We start from the raw sequence: 13,773 nt of genomic DNA, 5'->3' as shown, positions 1-13,773 counted from the left end.
TTGATGAGGCTGGGTAGTGGTGGCACATGCCTTTAATCCCAGCACTCAGGAGGCAGAGGCAAGCAGATATCTGAGTTGGAGGCTAGCCTGGTCTACAGAGCAAGTTCCAGCACAGCCAGGGCTACACAAAAAGAAACCTTGTCTTGAGAAAAACAAACAAACAAAATTTTGTGAGGATGTTAATTTGGCTTAAACTGGAAGAATGTTCAGAGATGAATACATTCAAGAGATATACAAGGAAAACATTCTAGAAAAGGGATCAGAAGATCAGAATATACAAAAGCCTGGGGCAAATTAAGGCAGAAGGCCTGATTTTGTTTCACAGAGCTAGATACAATGTACTAGCTTTTGAGACAGCTTAAAACAAACAGAGAATGCAGAAATCAATCAAATATTGCAGTGTTTTTCATATTTATAACCCCCATATAAGACTTGGACACAAACAAGGGAGAGAGTGACTCATTTAACCCAGAACAAGCATATGAAACATGAACAGCCTTCTAAAATGCTGGACTCCTGCCTTGGAGCCTTTACATTTTTACTGGCCATGTCTTAGTATGTGTAGATGTTATGTAAGTTTTAAAATTTTCTATAAATATTATTTGAATGTGTATAAAATATGTGGTCAAATGTGTGTAACTAGCACTGGTAACTTTTACAGAAGTATATTGGCTCCTAGTTGTGTCCTAACATTCTCTGTACATGTCAAATGAAGTACTCCATTTGTAGCCTTTGAATGCCTTGCACAAGCCAGGCTAGCTGACGCTGTAAGCACTTCCTGGATATTTCCCCTCAGACTTCAGGTAGTCAATTGTACGTCCTTATTCATTCTCAAAGATGTCAGAGAAAGGTTTTTGACCCTTCTCTAATGTAGTCCTTCCTCCTCTGCCTGCTTCTTTTTGTTTGTGGTACTATTTAGGTTTTTTATTTATTTGTTTATTGTTTTGTTTTTGTTTTTCCCAAACCTCATAAGAATAAGAATTTTGTTGTTCCTATTGTTGTTGAGGCAGAATCTCATTATCTGTCCCTCATTGACCTGGAACTTCCATGTAGAGGCCAGGCTGGCCTCAAACTGACAGAGATCCACTTGTCTGTATCTCCTGAGAGCTGAAATTAAAGGTGTGCACCCCATGCCTGGCTAAGAATAAGAGTGTTATCCCTGTTCACTGTTTTTGACTCCAATGCTTTGAAACCTCAGAAGCATTAGTAAGCACTCCAAAATGCTTGAATGTTTATTTTAAACTACACTTGCATAATTAGTCCAAGAAAAGGTACTCCATTTTACTGTGTACTGGCTTTCTAGCATGACACTTGAATAAGTCATTGAAAAAGTTAATTTTCTTCTAACATAGGTCCTGTATGAAACAGTAATGGCAGAAGAATGCAGCACTAGCCATTGGTTCCCTGTTTGCACCTTTGACTCTCTGGTCCTCGTTTTCTCCCTTTATGGGCTGGACCCTCTTGTGTTATTGCCTGATGGAACCCGCCCACATCTGCAGTTGGTCTCTGATGTTCTGGCTTGGCTCCAGCTGCCTCTAGTACTTACCACCTGATTGCCCATTGAGTTCAACACAGCATACCTCACTTCCCATTAAGTCTGCCTGATGCTCCCCCTCAGCTCATTGAGTTCCTTTTCAGTCCTTGCCCACAGCGCTGGCCACCTTGGTAAAGTCATACCTCTATACAAAGGACCACCACCTTGAACTTGAATCTAGGAAACAGTAAGGGTTAGGATTTGTGGTTTATGCTAGATTTTGTTTTTGTTTTTTTTTTTTTTAACTAGTAAATAATATATGTGTTCTCTGAATCAAGAAGAGAAGGCAGATTGTGAGACTGACAGAGTAGGAATAAATGCAGTAAGAGGAATACGTGTGATTTGAGGAGGTTTGAGACTAATGGCAGAATGCTTTGGCTTATAGCCCCAGTTCTTATGAAATAGATGAGATAAAGTCCCATGCTATTTGGACTGTGGTCTTCAAAGATGTGAATCGGTGTTTTTAGGGCTGTGTTGAAGCCATGGCAGTGCGAACAATACCCTCTCGGAGTAAAGCTGGGAACACAATTGGCTAAGGACATCCGATTACATTTCAAGTTAGAGCAGAGGGAATGAGGAATCCATGCAGTAAACAGTTGTTTCTTCTCCATGGATGGCCTTCATTCTCTGCATTGCAATAGTCACTCAAATAGAAAAGGGCATGCTGGTGATGGTGAGAAAGTGTGTCTGAAAGCTCATCCAAGCTGTGTCAACTCTGAGAGAAACAAAGCTTTATGGGATGGAGCATGAGGCAGTGTACAGAGAAAGGGAATCAGACCAGACTGAGTTCTTGGGCTTGGGGACAGAATCAGATTTGGAGTGTGGGCTTGGCTACTCCCTGTAGAAGTTAATGTCTGTGTTTAATTCTCTTGTTTCTTTAGCAGTCCATGAGGCTCTTCTTGTATTGTGTATATTCATTTGTCTTCCCAGTTGCTCTGATTTCCTTAGGGACAGAAGCTATATTTTATTTGTTCTGACTTTTTTTAAAAATCTTTTTATTACAGTTTATTCACTTTTTATTCCCCCTGTACCTTGTCCTTCCTCCCCTCCCAATTCCTCCCTCCTTCTTCCCCACCCGTGTCCCTCTCCCAGTCCACTGATAAGGGAGGTCCTCCTCCCCTTCCCTCTGATCCTAGTCTATCAGGTTTTATCAGGAGTGGCTGCATTGTCTTCTTATGTGGCCTGGTAAGGCTGCTCCCCCCTCAGGGGGAGGTGATCAAAGAGCAGGCCAATCAGTTCATGTCAGAGACATTCCCTGTCCCCATTACTATAGAGGCCACTTGGATACTGAACTGCCATAGGCTACCTCTGTGCAGGGGTTTCAGGCCATCTCCATAAGTGGTCCTTGGCTAGAGTATCAGTCTCAGAAAAGACCCCTGTGCCCAGACTTTTTGGATCTGTTGCTGTCCTTGTGGAGCTCCTGTCCTCTCCAGGTCTTATATCTCCCCCTTCTTTCATAAGATTCCCTGCACTCTACCCAAAGTTTGGCTGTGAGTCTCAGCATCTGCTTCAATACCCTGCAGGGTAGAGCCTTTCAGAGGCCCTCTGTGGTAGGCTCCTGTCCTGTTCCCTGTTTTCTCCCTCCTCCAGTGTCCATCCTCTTTGCCTTTTTGAATGGGGATTGAGCATCTTAGTCAGAGTCCTCCTTCCTGATTAGCTTCCTTAGGTGCACAGATTTTAGCATGTTTGTCCTGTATTATATGTCTAATATCCACTTATGACTGAGTATATACCCCATGTGTCTTTCTGCTTCTGGGATACCTCACTCAGGATGATCTTTTCCAGTTCTCACCATTTACCTGCAAATTTCATCATTTCCTTGTTGTTTGTTTGTTTGTTTGTTTGTTTTTATCTCTGAGTAATACTCCATTGTGTAGATGTACCACAATTTCTGTATCCATTCCTCAACTGAGGGACATCTGGGCTGTTTCCAGCTTCTGGCTATTACAAATAAAGCTGCTACAAACACAGTTGAGCAGATGTCCTCTTTAGCTTTAATACAGTATCCTGGCAGAGTAAAGATACTAAGTGTAAGCATAAAGTATACTCAGATACTAAGTCCAAAGCCTGTGCTGTGGATTTTTCATGGCAAGTTCATGAGTTAAAATGCTCTCTAAGTCTTCACAGCAACTATAAGATGGTAATCCCTTCTTTACTATTTAGCTGATCTCTATTTTTTTTTTAACTTTACAAAGTGCTAATGAGAATTCATACTGTAGGTGATTGATGAGATTTACCGTGTACTGAGATACGTCAATTCTACTAGAGCCCCTCAGCGAGCTCACGAAGTGCTGCAGGAATTGCGGGATATTTCTTCCATGGCAATGGAGTACTTTGATGAGAAGATCGTTCCAATTCTGAAGAGGAAATTGCCAGGATCAGATGTGTCTGGAAGACTCATGGGTTCTCCTCCAGGTATCTTATTTGGTTTCTTGGGGTTTCTTTTGCAGACAGCGTTTTCATGTGTATCTATAGCCCAGGCTATCCTCAGACTCCCCCTGTAGTGTATGTTGGCCTCAAACCGATAGTGAGCCTCATGCCTCAGCTTCCTGAGTACTGAGAACATGGCTTTGCACCACCACCATCGCAGCTCTCCTCTGCAGACACCTTGATTATGTCTTCAGTGTCTCATAACCATTTTTCACAATTTTGTAGCACCTTTCTTTATCTTTTCATTTAACCACGTTTTGTTAGTTTGGTGCTGAGGATGTAACCAGAGCTTTGCATATGACCTGCTGCAAAGCTACATCCCCAGCTCCCACTTCTGGGTTTTGGTGAAATTCTGCTCTCTAGATCCATTTCATGTGAACACAATGACTGACATAAAGTGGATTTTATGTTGTAGTTAACCCAAGAACCTAAAGTAAGCTGAGGTGTTCCCAGCCGGAAACGTGAATGACTAACCCTTTAAATGCTTTCCGTACAGTTCCTGGACCATCCGCAGCCTTGACAACAATGCAGCTCTTCTCCAAGCAAAACCCCTCAAGACAAGAGGTCACCAAACTGCAACAGCAGGTTAAAACCAACGGTGCTGGTGTGACTGTCCTCAGGCGTGAGATTTCTGAGCTCCGCACCAAAGTGCAAGAACAGCAGAAACAGCTTCAAGACCAAGACCAGAAACTGCTAGAGCAGACCCAGATCATAGGTGAACAGAACGCACGGCTGGCAGAGCTGGAACGGAAGCTCCGAGAGGTCATGGAAAGTGCAGTCGGAACGTCCTCAGGGTCTGGGCAGAGTGAGGAGTCTCCTCGGAAACGAAGGAAGGCAACAGAAGCCATAGACTCTCTTAGGAAATCCAAACGGCTCCGGAATAGAAAGTAAAGTGGAATGTGGCTCTGGCTCCAGAGGAAAACGTCCATGGCTGGGAGTTTAAGCAGTTCCTCCTTTCTGGATACTGGAGCAACATGGTGTCCCTTAGGCTTCCGGGCGATCAGACACAACTTACACTTGGCTCTTGTGGTTGGCATCCCTCGCGCTTCTCTGGTGGAGCTGATGCACAGAACTTTCTTACTTTGCAATAGATTTGTACTAACCAGGCCCGTTCTCTCATGTTTGGGGGACTAACCTTTCTCCTGTGCAGGTGATGTGTTAAGTTTATTTGTTTCTGCATATATGCACATTACATACGGATTTTAACAAACCCATTCTCAACAGACTAAAAGTTAAGTTTAATACATAAAATGTCCTGTTCACTTGAAAGAAAAAAATCTACTTTTTAAATGGACACTATCTTGTTTTTAAAAAAAAAGTTGACTTTTTGTTTGTTGTAAGTGACCTTTGTCTGGAATGTCTGCGAAGTGGTTCATACTTTGGTACTGAAGTGATGAGTAATGGGAAGGCCTGCAGGGTGCTGTCTGCAGAAGGGACTCTGCAGTGCCGGCTATTTTTGTAAACTACTGGCAAGGGATGTTTGCAGTCGTCACTACATGCTTTCAGTTTTCTCTGAGGCCATGTCCTACATCTGCATGGATGGTTGCATGCATTGCCTCGTCAGCGCACTTCACAGCTCTTGCCCTGGTGGCGATCTTGAACCTTTATTCTCCACAGGTTAGAGCTGCGCCCTTATTGATCTAAGCGCTTAACATCTTCCTTCTCAGCAGCTTGCCTGTAGGGGGAGAATTGTCAGTCCATTTGTCCTCCTGTTTTACAGGCACAAGAGACTGTTAAAGTCCATTGATGTATCTCTTCCTTGTAGGGTTCAGGTCCACTGGTAAGAGAACCCCAAATCCAAGGCTATTTCTATAGAAATCAGACCTCTGGGAAGTAGTCATGACCCTGACTCATCGCTGTGCTCGTGGATTAGCCATGACTGAATAGGGACCCAGCTGAAGGAAAGTTCATTGAAGAAAATTGTACCATGAGACAAGCAGGTTGATCATTTCTTTTCTGGGGATGGTCCGAGTGAAGCTTTTTACTCCCACTTTCAAGCTCTTGTTCTAACTTTGAGCAGAAGCTTTAGTCTTGTTTGCACTCCTGTTTTGAGCTTGTAACTGGAAAAGCGTGTCTTGCACTGTTCAACCTGAGTGGTCACTTTAACAACCTCCAAATTGTATAAAGTGCTTCTTTTCCCCGGTTGTATATTTTTGAAACATTGAACTATCACTGTCCTATTTTTATTTTAATGTACTAAATTATGTAGTTTTTGTTCTTTTAAAGATCTGTTGCTATGGTCTTCAGTTATTTATAGTAAATTTAGGTGTAAGATAGTAAAAACTATCCCTTCCAGGTGAAAGCTGACACCTGTGTAAAACTAAAATTTTGGTAAGTCCCATGGTGGTGGAAAACACAAGGTTGTCATCCGTCCAACATGGCATGTTATGAATCCTTTAGGTTACTTTTACCAAGTGACATTCTCCTGCCCTTTCTTAGTATTGTCCCTTCATGATCCTGCCCTTGGCGTTTGTCCAAGTCTCTGTCTGACTTTGAAAGTCCATCTACAATGTAGTGTGTTTTCAGTGAGAAACCATAACGTGGCATCCAAGTGTTTCATGGTTTGTTGGGAACGTAATTTTAAAATAAACAGTTTCCTAAAAAGATTTGTCAGCCAAGGTCATCCATAAGGTCCCTGTCTGGAACCTGTTTTCTCAGCAGGTCTCACTTTTACAATTCTAGGATGTAGCCATATCACCATAGCCTTGGAGGGGGCCTACTGAGCACTCAGAGCTTGACTTTACCAGTCTGCTGTTATGGTAGAGGAAGCCTTTTTGAAGCATCAGAGTACAGGTTTTCAAAGTGTAATAATCCTTATACATCAAAGAAATAAGCCTGAAACTATTTAATAATTATTAAAATTTTCTCCATTTTTTTTTTCAAACTACATGTAACAAGCCTGAGTGTAGTCTCCAGTCTTCCATAAGCTGGTGCAAGCACATGGCTTTCATAGTGAACCCTTTCTCGGTGAGTGGGGACATGTCTACAGCATGGACCTGTGACCTCCAGCCCATCAGATTGACTTGCACATGTTTCATGAGTGTCTGTAACTGAGAATAAGCACTGTGGCTCACTTGTCTTAAGCTTTCCTCGGAGCAGCTGAAACATTAGGAAACTGTCTTCACCATTTATCAAGACAGTTACTAGGGAGCTGTAACGCTCGCTTTGAGATAGCATAGTGGCAGTTATAATTCTCCAAATCATACATTATTTTAATAGCTAAACTGACTCAACCATGGGAAAGCTTAACTAGACTCCTAAGAGAGCGACCTCTTGCATTTCCTGGCAAAACCTTATGTGTTGTAGCTGGTTTATAGCACCCAGATTCCTCTGTTTGGGTCATTCCCATGCGTAAGTTTACTTGTGGTACACACTACACACAAGCATACAAACATGAAGAGATGTGGATGGGCGGTGAAGAGGACTGGCCCCTGTCCCGCAGAGCCCTGTTCACCTCCCACACACACTTTTGCTCACCTGGTTTCCACCCATCTTGGGTTACAGAAGCTCTTCAAACTTCCCTTCTGCTGTAGAGAGCCTGGAGGTGATGGGGTAATTAACAGTGATCCTGCTGTTGTGAAGACTGTTGGGGTGCCCCAGGTCTAAAGCCACAGGTTTGCAATCACCTTTTTTGTAAAACATGGTCTTTTGGAGTACTGAACTCACAGGGGCTTGCCTTAATTCCGTAGTTTCAAGATGTATGCGCTAATATTCTATGTGTTAAGATGGTAAAATATTCTATGTAGCCCCAAGAGTGGGTAAAACAGAGTTTAATGCCTAAATAAATAAGCTAAAAGGTGTCACTACAGCTGGATTTTTTTAGAGAAAAAATGGACATATTAAAAAAGATAGGCTATGCGTCATGAACAAAAATCGAGGGCACCTTGGGATTGCACTATTTCATGCACTATTTTATATGCCATTTCATAGCCTGCACTTTAACCTCCAAAGAAATGCTGTGTGGTACCTGTTCCTTGTTAGTGAGCTCATTCCCAAAATGGCACGCACTTCTTTTTCTCTATGCTGAGTTAGTCCCCTGGAGCTGGCTTTCGTATTTGAGTTCTCTGCTTCCTTAGCCATATTTTCTAGGATCCGAGAACTCCCGTCTCGTCTATTTCCAATCTATTTCCAACAGCATGGAATTCATCTGATGTAAATCTCATCCTTAGTGATCCACACACAGTCATAGACCCTCTTCTAGTGATGAGTACCTGTTTGTTACATGTACCAAACCCTCAGAAAGTAGACACTGTAAGAGTTGAAAGCGGGAATAAAGGCCTGAAAGGGAACACACAAAATAACATCGCTGTTTGAAAATGGTTGGGTCTCTACAGGAAGCTGAATTTACTGCTTAATGCTTTGGATTGGGATCTGCATGAGTTCCTTTAGGGCAGACAAGGTTCAGTTCAAACTACTTAAATGTAGAGCCTACCATCTGCAGAAAATAAGAATTTTCAGCAAACACTGAGTCTACAAAAACCGCTGCTGGTGGGGTGTGGCCACCAATTGCTCTCCCTTTGAGCAGCAGTAAATCACACAGGTAAGAACTAGGGCAGGCTTGAGTGATGCTGGCCTTTCCAGTTTCCTAAGAATCGTGGTTAAGTTTCTGATGCTCTAGCATTGAGTTCACCTCTTCCCCATTGTCTGAAGGTAGCCACACGCTTTAGAAGCCTAGGAATCCGATCAGGCTAGTGCCAAAGTCCAGTGGTTCGTACTGCCAAAAGGTTAGACGTGTTTAAAATTCCTCTTTGTGGTACCGTATGTTTGTTTACCTTATGCTCATGAGCAACAATAAACCACTAGTTGACCTTCTGGAATTTTTGTTGTTATGACCTACTCAATTATTGGAGGCACCTCCCAGTCACACAAAGGGCACGGAAATAAATGCATTGTCACCAGGTCTACCTGTTTCTTTATTTCATGCACCAGAGTTGGGAGCCACCACAGACGACACACCGCCTCGGTAGCTGCTGTCCTGAGCCACTGCACTGTTTACACACTACTGTCCCCAGAGCCACCACACATAGCAGGGTTGACAACATGTCCCACAGAGTTAGACAAGGAAGAGGTTTCGGTGGGATTTGATCCTGACCCTCCAGCCTGAAGCTTTGTACTTCCTGCTGTGCTATACTCCATTTCTAAAAGGGCAAGGAGCATTGATTAAGATGCCACGTGCAGCGATCCTTGTAGATCCTCAAGGCAAGCCATTCGAAAAGGCCGGAGCTCTGGGGAGGAAGCTTCAGCAGAAACGCTTGCTGAGTAGCATCCGTTTCCAAGGCTCTTGGTCCAGTCCCCCACACTGGGGAAAGGGCTGAGCTTGTAGTGGAGGGTTCTGACGGTCGTTTCCCCGAGGTGTGCAGGTAAAAGACTTGCTGACTTGTAGGTCCAAGGCCACTAACAGGTTTATGGTCACTGTGGTATATGTTGCTTTGACCATCAGTTCTTAGACTCTACCGGAGGGGAACAACAGTTCTCTTCAAAATTCTTTCCTGCTCCCAACACAAATAGAGTTTTGGGGCAACTGAAATCATCCAGATCATTTTCTGTTAGTAGAAATTGTACAGAGGTTTCATGTTGATGTTTCCATACACATAATACACCGGTATATTCACTCCTATATTAATCTCACCCTCCACTATCATCACTCACCTTCCCCTTGCTTATCATTCCCCCTTTTAGTTCCCTGTCCTTTGTCTCCCTGATTCCCACATAGAAAACAGGGCTGTGGAGTTGGCTTATTTCACTTAACGTGATTTCCAGTTCGTGCATTGTCCTGCAAAGAACATGATTGCGTCCTTTATTGTTGAGTAAAGCTCCTTCATTTGTATGTATATTTTCTCTATTCATCCATTGAAGTATACAAGGTTCACCCATTTATTGGCTGTTGTGGAAGTGAGATAAACGTGGTGTCTCTGTAGTGACCTGACTTAATTATTTTTATTTATGTGTGTGGGTATTTTGCCTACATAGATCTGTGTATCATGCAGTGCCTATGGAGGCCACAAGAGGGCATCAGTTCCTCTGAAATGAGGTACAGGAAGTTGTGCACCTCCTTATGAGTGTTGGGAATCAAACCCAGGTCTTCTGCCCTTAATCACTGAGCCTTCTCTCTAGGCCCTCCCTGCTGGTTTTCACAGGGCTTGACGAATTACATCCCCCACCAACAGTGTGTTAAGGCTCCTTTCTCCCCACATTATTGCCAGCGTGTTTTTTTTTTTTTTTCTTGATACCATTCTGATGGGTGAGATAGAATCACAATGAAGTTCTGTTTTGTTTTGGCCACCTTTATTTTGAGGGTCTCTGTGGCCCACATTACCTTGAAATGCACTAGGTAGCTCAGGCTAATCCTGAACTCAACACCATCCTTCTGAGTTAGCTTTCTGGAAATATGGCATGAGTTTGAAGCCAGCCTGGAATACACAGCAAGATCTTCTCAAAGTGCCAAAATAGGCATGTACAGAGCCCATTGCTAGCATGTGGAGGGGTTGGCTTCTGGTTCCATCCCTAATACAAAAAACAACCCTGCCCTACGCTAGTTCCCCCATGTTAATTTCTGAAACCATTTCTACAGGGTCTATCTTAGATGATCATCTCACCGCAAAGTGCATCGCAGAGCAAAATTAGAGTAAAGTTTAAGGAAGCAAAACCGAAGTTGTGTACATCAGAGGTAGAAGTCCAAATTACATTAGGAGGGAAATACAAATCAAGGATGAGCTTCAAGCCAGGCCTGGTTAAACAGTTCTTTGATCCCAGCTCCTCAGCTGACTGATACAAAGAGGATTGGTCATAAGGTCAAAGTCTCTCTCAGCTACAGACTGAGTCCCAGACTGCCCTGAGCCAGTTAAGTGACACTGTCTCTCCTTAAGTGCTGGAGACACAGCTCAGTGATAGCACACGCAAGCCCAAGGCCCTCGTTCAAGCCCCAGAACTCCAAAACAGTACACTTCTAGAAACTTCATATAAACAAAGCGAATAGATTTCTGGTGTTTGTTGTTTCTGAGACAAGTTCTCATGTATTCCATCCTGGCTTCAAACTCAACATTTAGCCAAGGTGTGGTGATAGACAGCTGGAGTCAGGTCTCCAGCTTCAATTGGTCCTGGGGATTTAACTCAGGTCATCAGGTATAAACAGCAAGTGCCTTGACCGGCTGAGATTGATGGAGCCAGTGCATAATGGGGTATACTGTGTTCACGGAGGGCAGAGGACAAGTTTAGGGAGTAGTCATCTCTCTGCCTTTACATGGGTTCCAGGGATTTAACTTCGGCTTTCAACTTTGTACATCAAGCGCCTTTACACGCTGAGCCATCTCATTGACCCGTCTTCTGTTTTTAATTTCCTGTTGAAGTCTGTGAAGCAGCAATGTAAATGGTAAATTGGCCCTGGGAATGGGAACCTAGGCACCCCCTATGTTTAAGAGAAAATCAACACCCCTGCTTTCTTCACACCAAGAAAGGGCAAAGTGGGTTAGCTCATCCTCTACTGGATTGGAGCAAGCTCAGAAGCCCTTGCTCTTCTATTTTTGATGGAAAATGGATTCTCTTCTCATACAATACATCCCAACGACAATTTCCCCTCCCTCTACTTCTCACAGTTTCCCCCACTTCCCCTTTTCCTCAGATCCAGTCCCCCTCCATCTCCTTTCAGAAAAGAGAAGGTCTCCAAGAGATAATGACCAGACGTGACAAAACAAGGTACACTAAGGCAAAGCAAAAGCCCTCATACCGAAGCTAGACAAGGCAACCCAATAGGAGGAAAAGAGTCTCAAGCACAGATAAGAGACAGAGATACAACCACTGCCACTGTTAGGAGTCTCATAAAAACATCAAACAAGCAGCCCTAACATATCTGCGGAGGACCTGGTGTAGACCCTTTCAGGTCCCATACTTGCCATGTCAGTCTCTGTGAGCACCCTTCTCCGTTGACACAAAGGACCATGTTCTCCTGTTGGCCTCCATCTCTTCTGTGAGGTTCCGTGAGCTCCCGAGAGGAGGGACCTCATGGATATTTCAACTTAGACTCTGAGTAATGTCTGGCTGTGGATCTCGGCCCCTGCTCCCATCTACTGCTGGAGGAAGCCTCTCTGGTGATGACTGGTCAAGGCACCGATCTATGAGCACAGCAGACTGTCATTAGGAGTCATTTGGTTTGGTTCTATCCTAGGTCTCTGGACTACAGACTACCTAGTCTCCAGGTCCTGGTAGTGTGGGCCTGGGCCCCTCTCGTGGAGTGTGCCTCAAGTCAGGCTGGACATTAATTGGCCACTCCTACAAGTTCTGTGCCATCACTGCCCTGGCACATCTTGCAGGAAGGGCAGATTGTAGGTGGAAGGTTGTGGCTGGGTTGATACGCAGGTTTCTCTTTCCAGAGCCAACAGAGTACCTTCCTGTACCAAAGAGACCAATATGTAGGGGTGAAGGCTGTATGTGGGTAGTGAGCTGTGTGGATGTTGTCTTCAGCAGTAGTGGCCCCCGCTATGAGTTTGCAGAGAGCAACCCTCTCCTAACATCAGCCTGGAATATTTAAGGATCTCCATAGGAACGCCTCAACCAACAACTCAACAAATGTAACCCCACCCACACACACCAAACAGAATTAAAAATTAAAATATTTAAGCTGGGCATGGTGGCACACGCATTTAATCTCCACACTCAGGAAGCAGAAGCAGGCATCTATCTGTAGCCGTGTAGCTGTATTTCGAAGTGGCCAAGTTGGATTCCAAGAATCGTATAAAATTATAGTTACATCTACCTCGGTATTCACTAGGCCTTCAATCTCAACTCCATCTAATTGTGACTTCAACTTTGGCCTCTAATCATTTATAGCAGTCTGCCAAAATATTTGCTTCCTGGTATCTTTCAGATCTCTTGTGGTAAGCTTAGAGCAGTGCTGTCTACCATAGCAGGCACTAATTTTTCTAGTTGCTCTCTATAACAGTCTCTCCTTGGACAGGGAATGTATGGCTCATACTGTTTTTTTTTTTTTTTTTTTTTGGTGGGGCCCAAGCAAAGTCTCTAAGCAATTTCTTACAATTAAGAAATTTCTTACAATTAAGAAATTACCTTGTATATCATAAACTCTGTGTCCACCCTTTCTAAATCTATATATCCCAGGAAGGTTTCTCCCTGGATTATCATTAGAGAAAATATTATGCTTAGGAGCTGCTTGTCTACAGTCCTTTAGGAAGCGGCCTGGTCTTCCATAGCTAGCATCAGACATTTGGAGCTCTCATATTTGTAGCAATTGCCTGTCCAATCATAATGGGAATGTAAGCATTAGATCCAATATCTGCAGTAGTTTTATCCATTCATAAATAAGTGTGGATCTTTAAAGATCTAGTAACCTGGAGGCTGGAGAGACGGCTCAGAGGTTAAGAGCACTGGCTATTCTTCCAAAGGTCCTGAGTTCAATTCCTGGCAGACACATGGTGGCTCACAACCATCTATAGTGAGACCTGGTGCCCTCATGCAGGCATACATGCAGGCAGAATATGTATAAATAATAAAAAAATAAATCTTAAAAAAAAAGATCTAGTAACATTTTTGCATTCAGCATTAGCATTCTTGAAAGCTAAAGATTCAATTAAAACTCTTGTCTTTGGATCTGATATTGCTCTATTTAGAGCTGAAGCTAATCTTTGTTAAAAAAAAAAAATCAATAAGGGCTGGAGAGATGGCTCAGAGGTTAAGAACATTGGGTGTTCTTCCAAAGGTCCTGAGTTCAACTCCCAACCACACGGTGGCTCACCACCATCTATAGTGAAATCTAGTGCCCTCTTCTGGTGCACAGGCAGATGCTGTATAAATAATAT

General features: G+C 43.5%; 1 protein-coding gene across 1 annotated transcript in view; it reads left to right on the top strand.

Annotated features, from left to right (window-relative positions):
- The window catches only part of Fbxo28 (F-box protein 28), a 32,345-nt gene extending 23,481 nt beyond the window's left edge, over window positions 1-8,864 (top strand). The window contains exons 4-5 of the mRNA XM_055609482.1: window positions 3,754-3,949; window positions 4,461-8,864. Of these exons, the coding sequence (XP_055465457.1) occupies window positions 3,754-3,949; window positions 4,461-4,855 (591 nt within the window). The 3' untranslated portion in view covers window positions 4,856-8,864. The remainder of the gene's footprint in view (window positions 1-3,753; window positions 3,950-4,460) is intronic.
- Window positions 8,865-13,773: the final 4,909 nt, after the last annotated feature.

This window comes from Psammomys obesus, unplaced genomic scaffold (genome assembly GCF_907164565.1).
Source record: "Psammomys obesus unplaced genomic scaffold, mPsaObe1.curated_primary_1811, whole genome shotgun sequence".
NCBI lineage: Eukaryota > Metazoa > Chordata > Mammalia > Rodentia > Muridae > Psammomys > Psammomys obesus.
The sequence above is the reverse complement of the archived record's forward strand: the minus strand, read 5'-3'. Positions and strand labels throughout refer to the sequence as shown.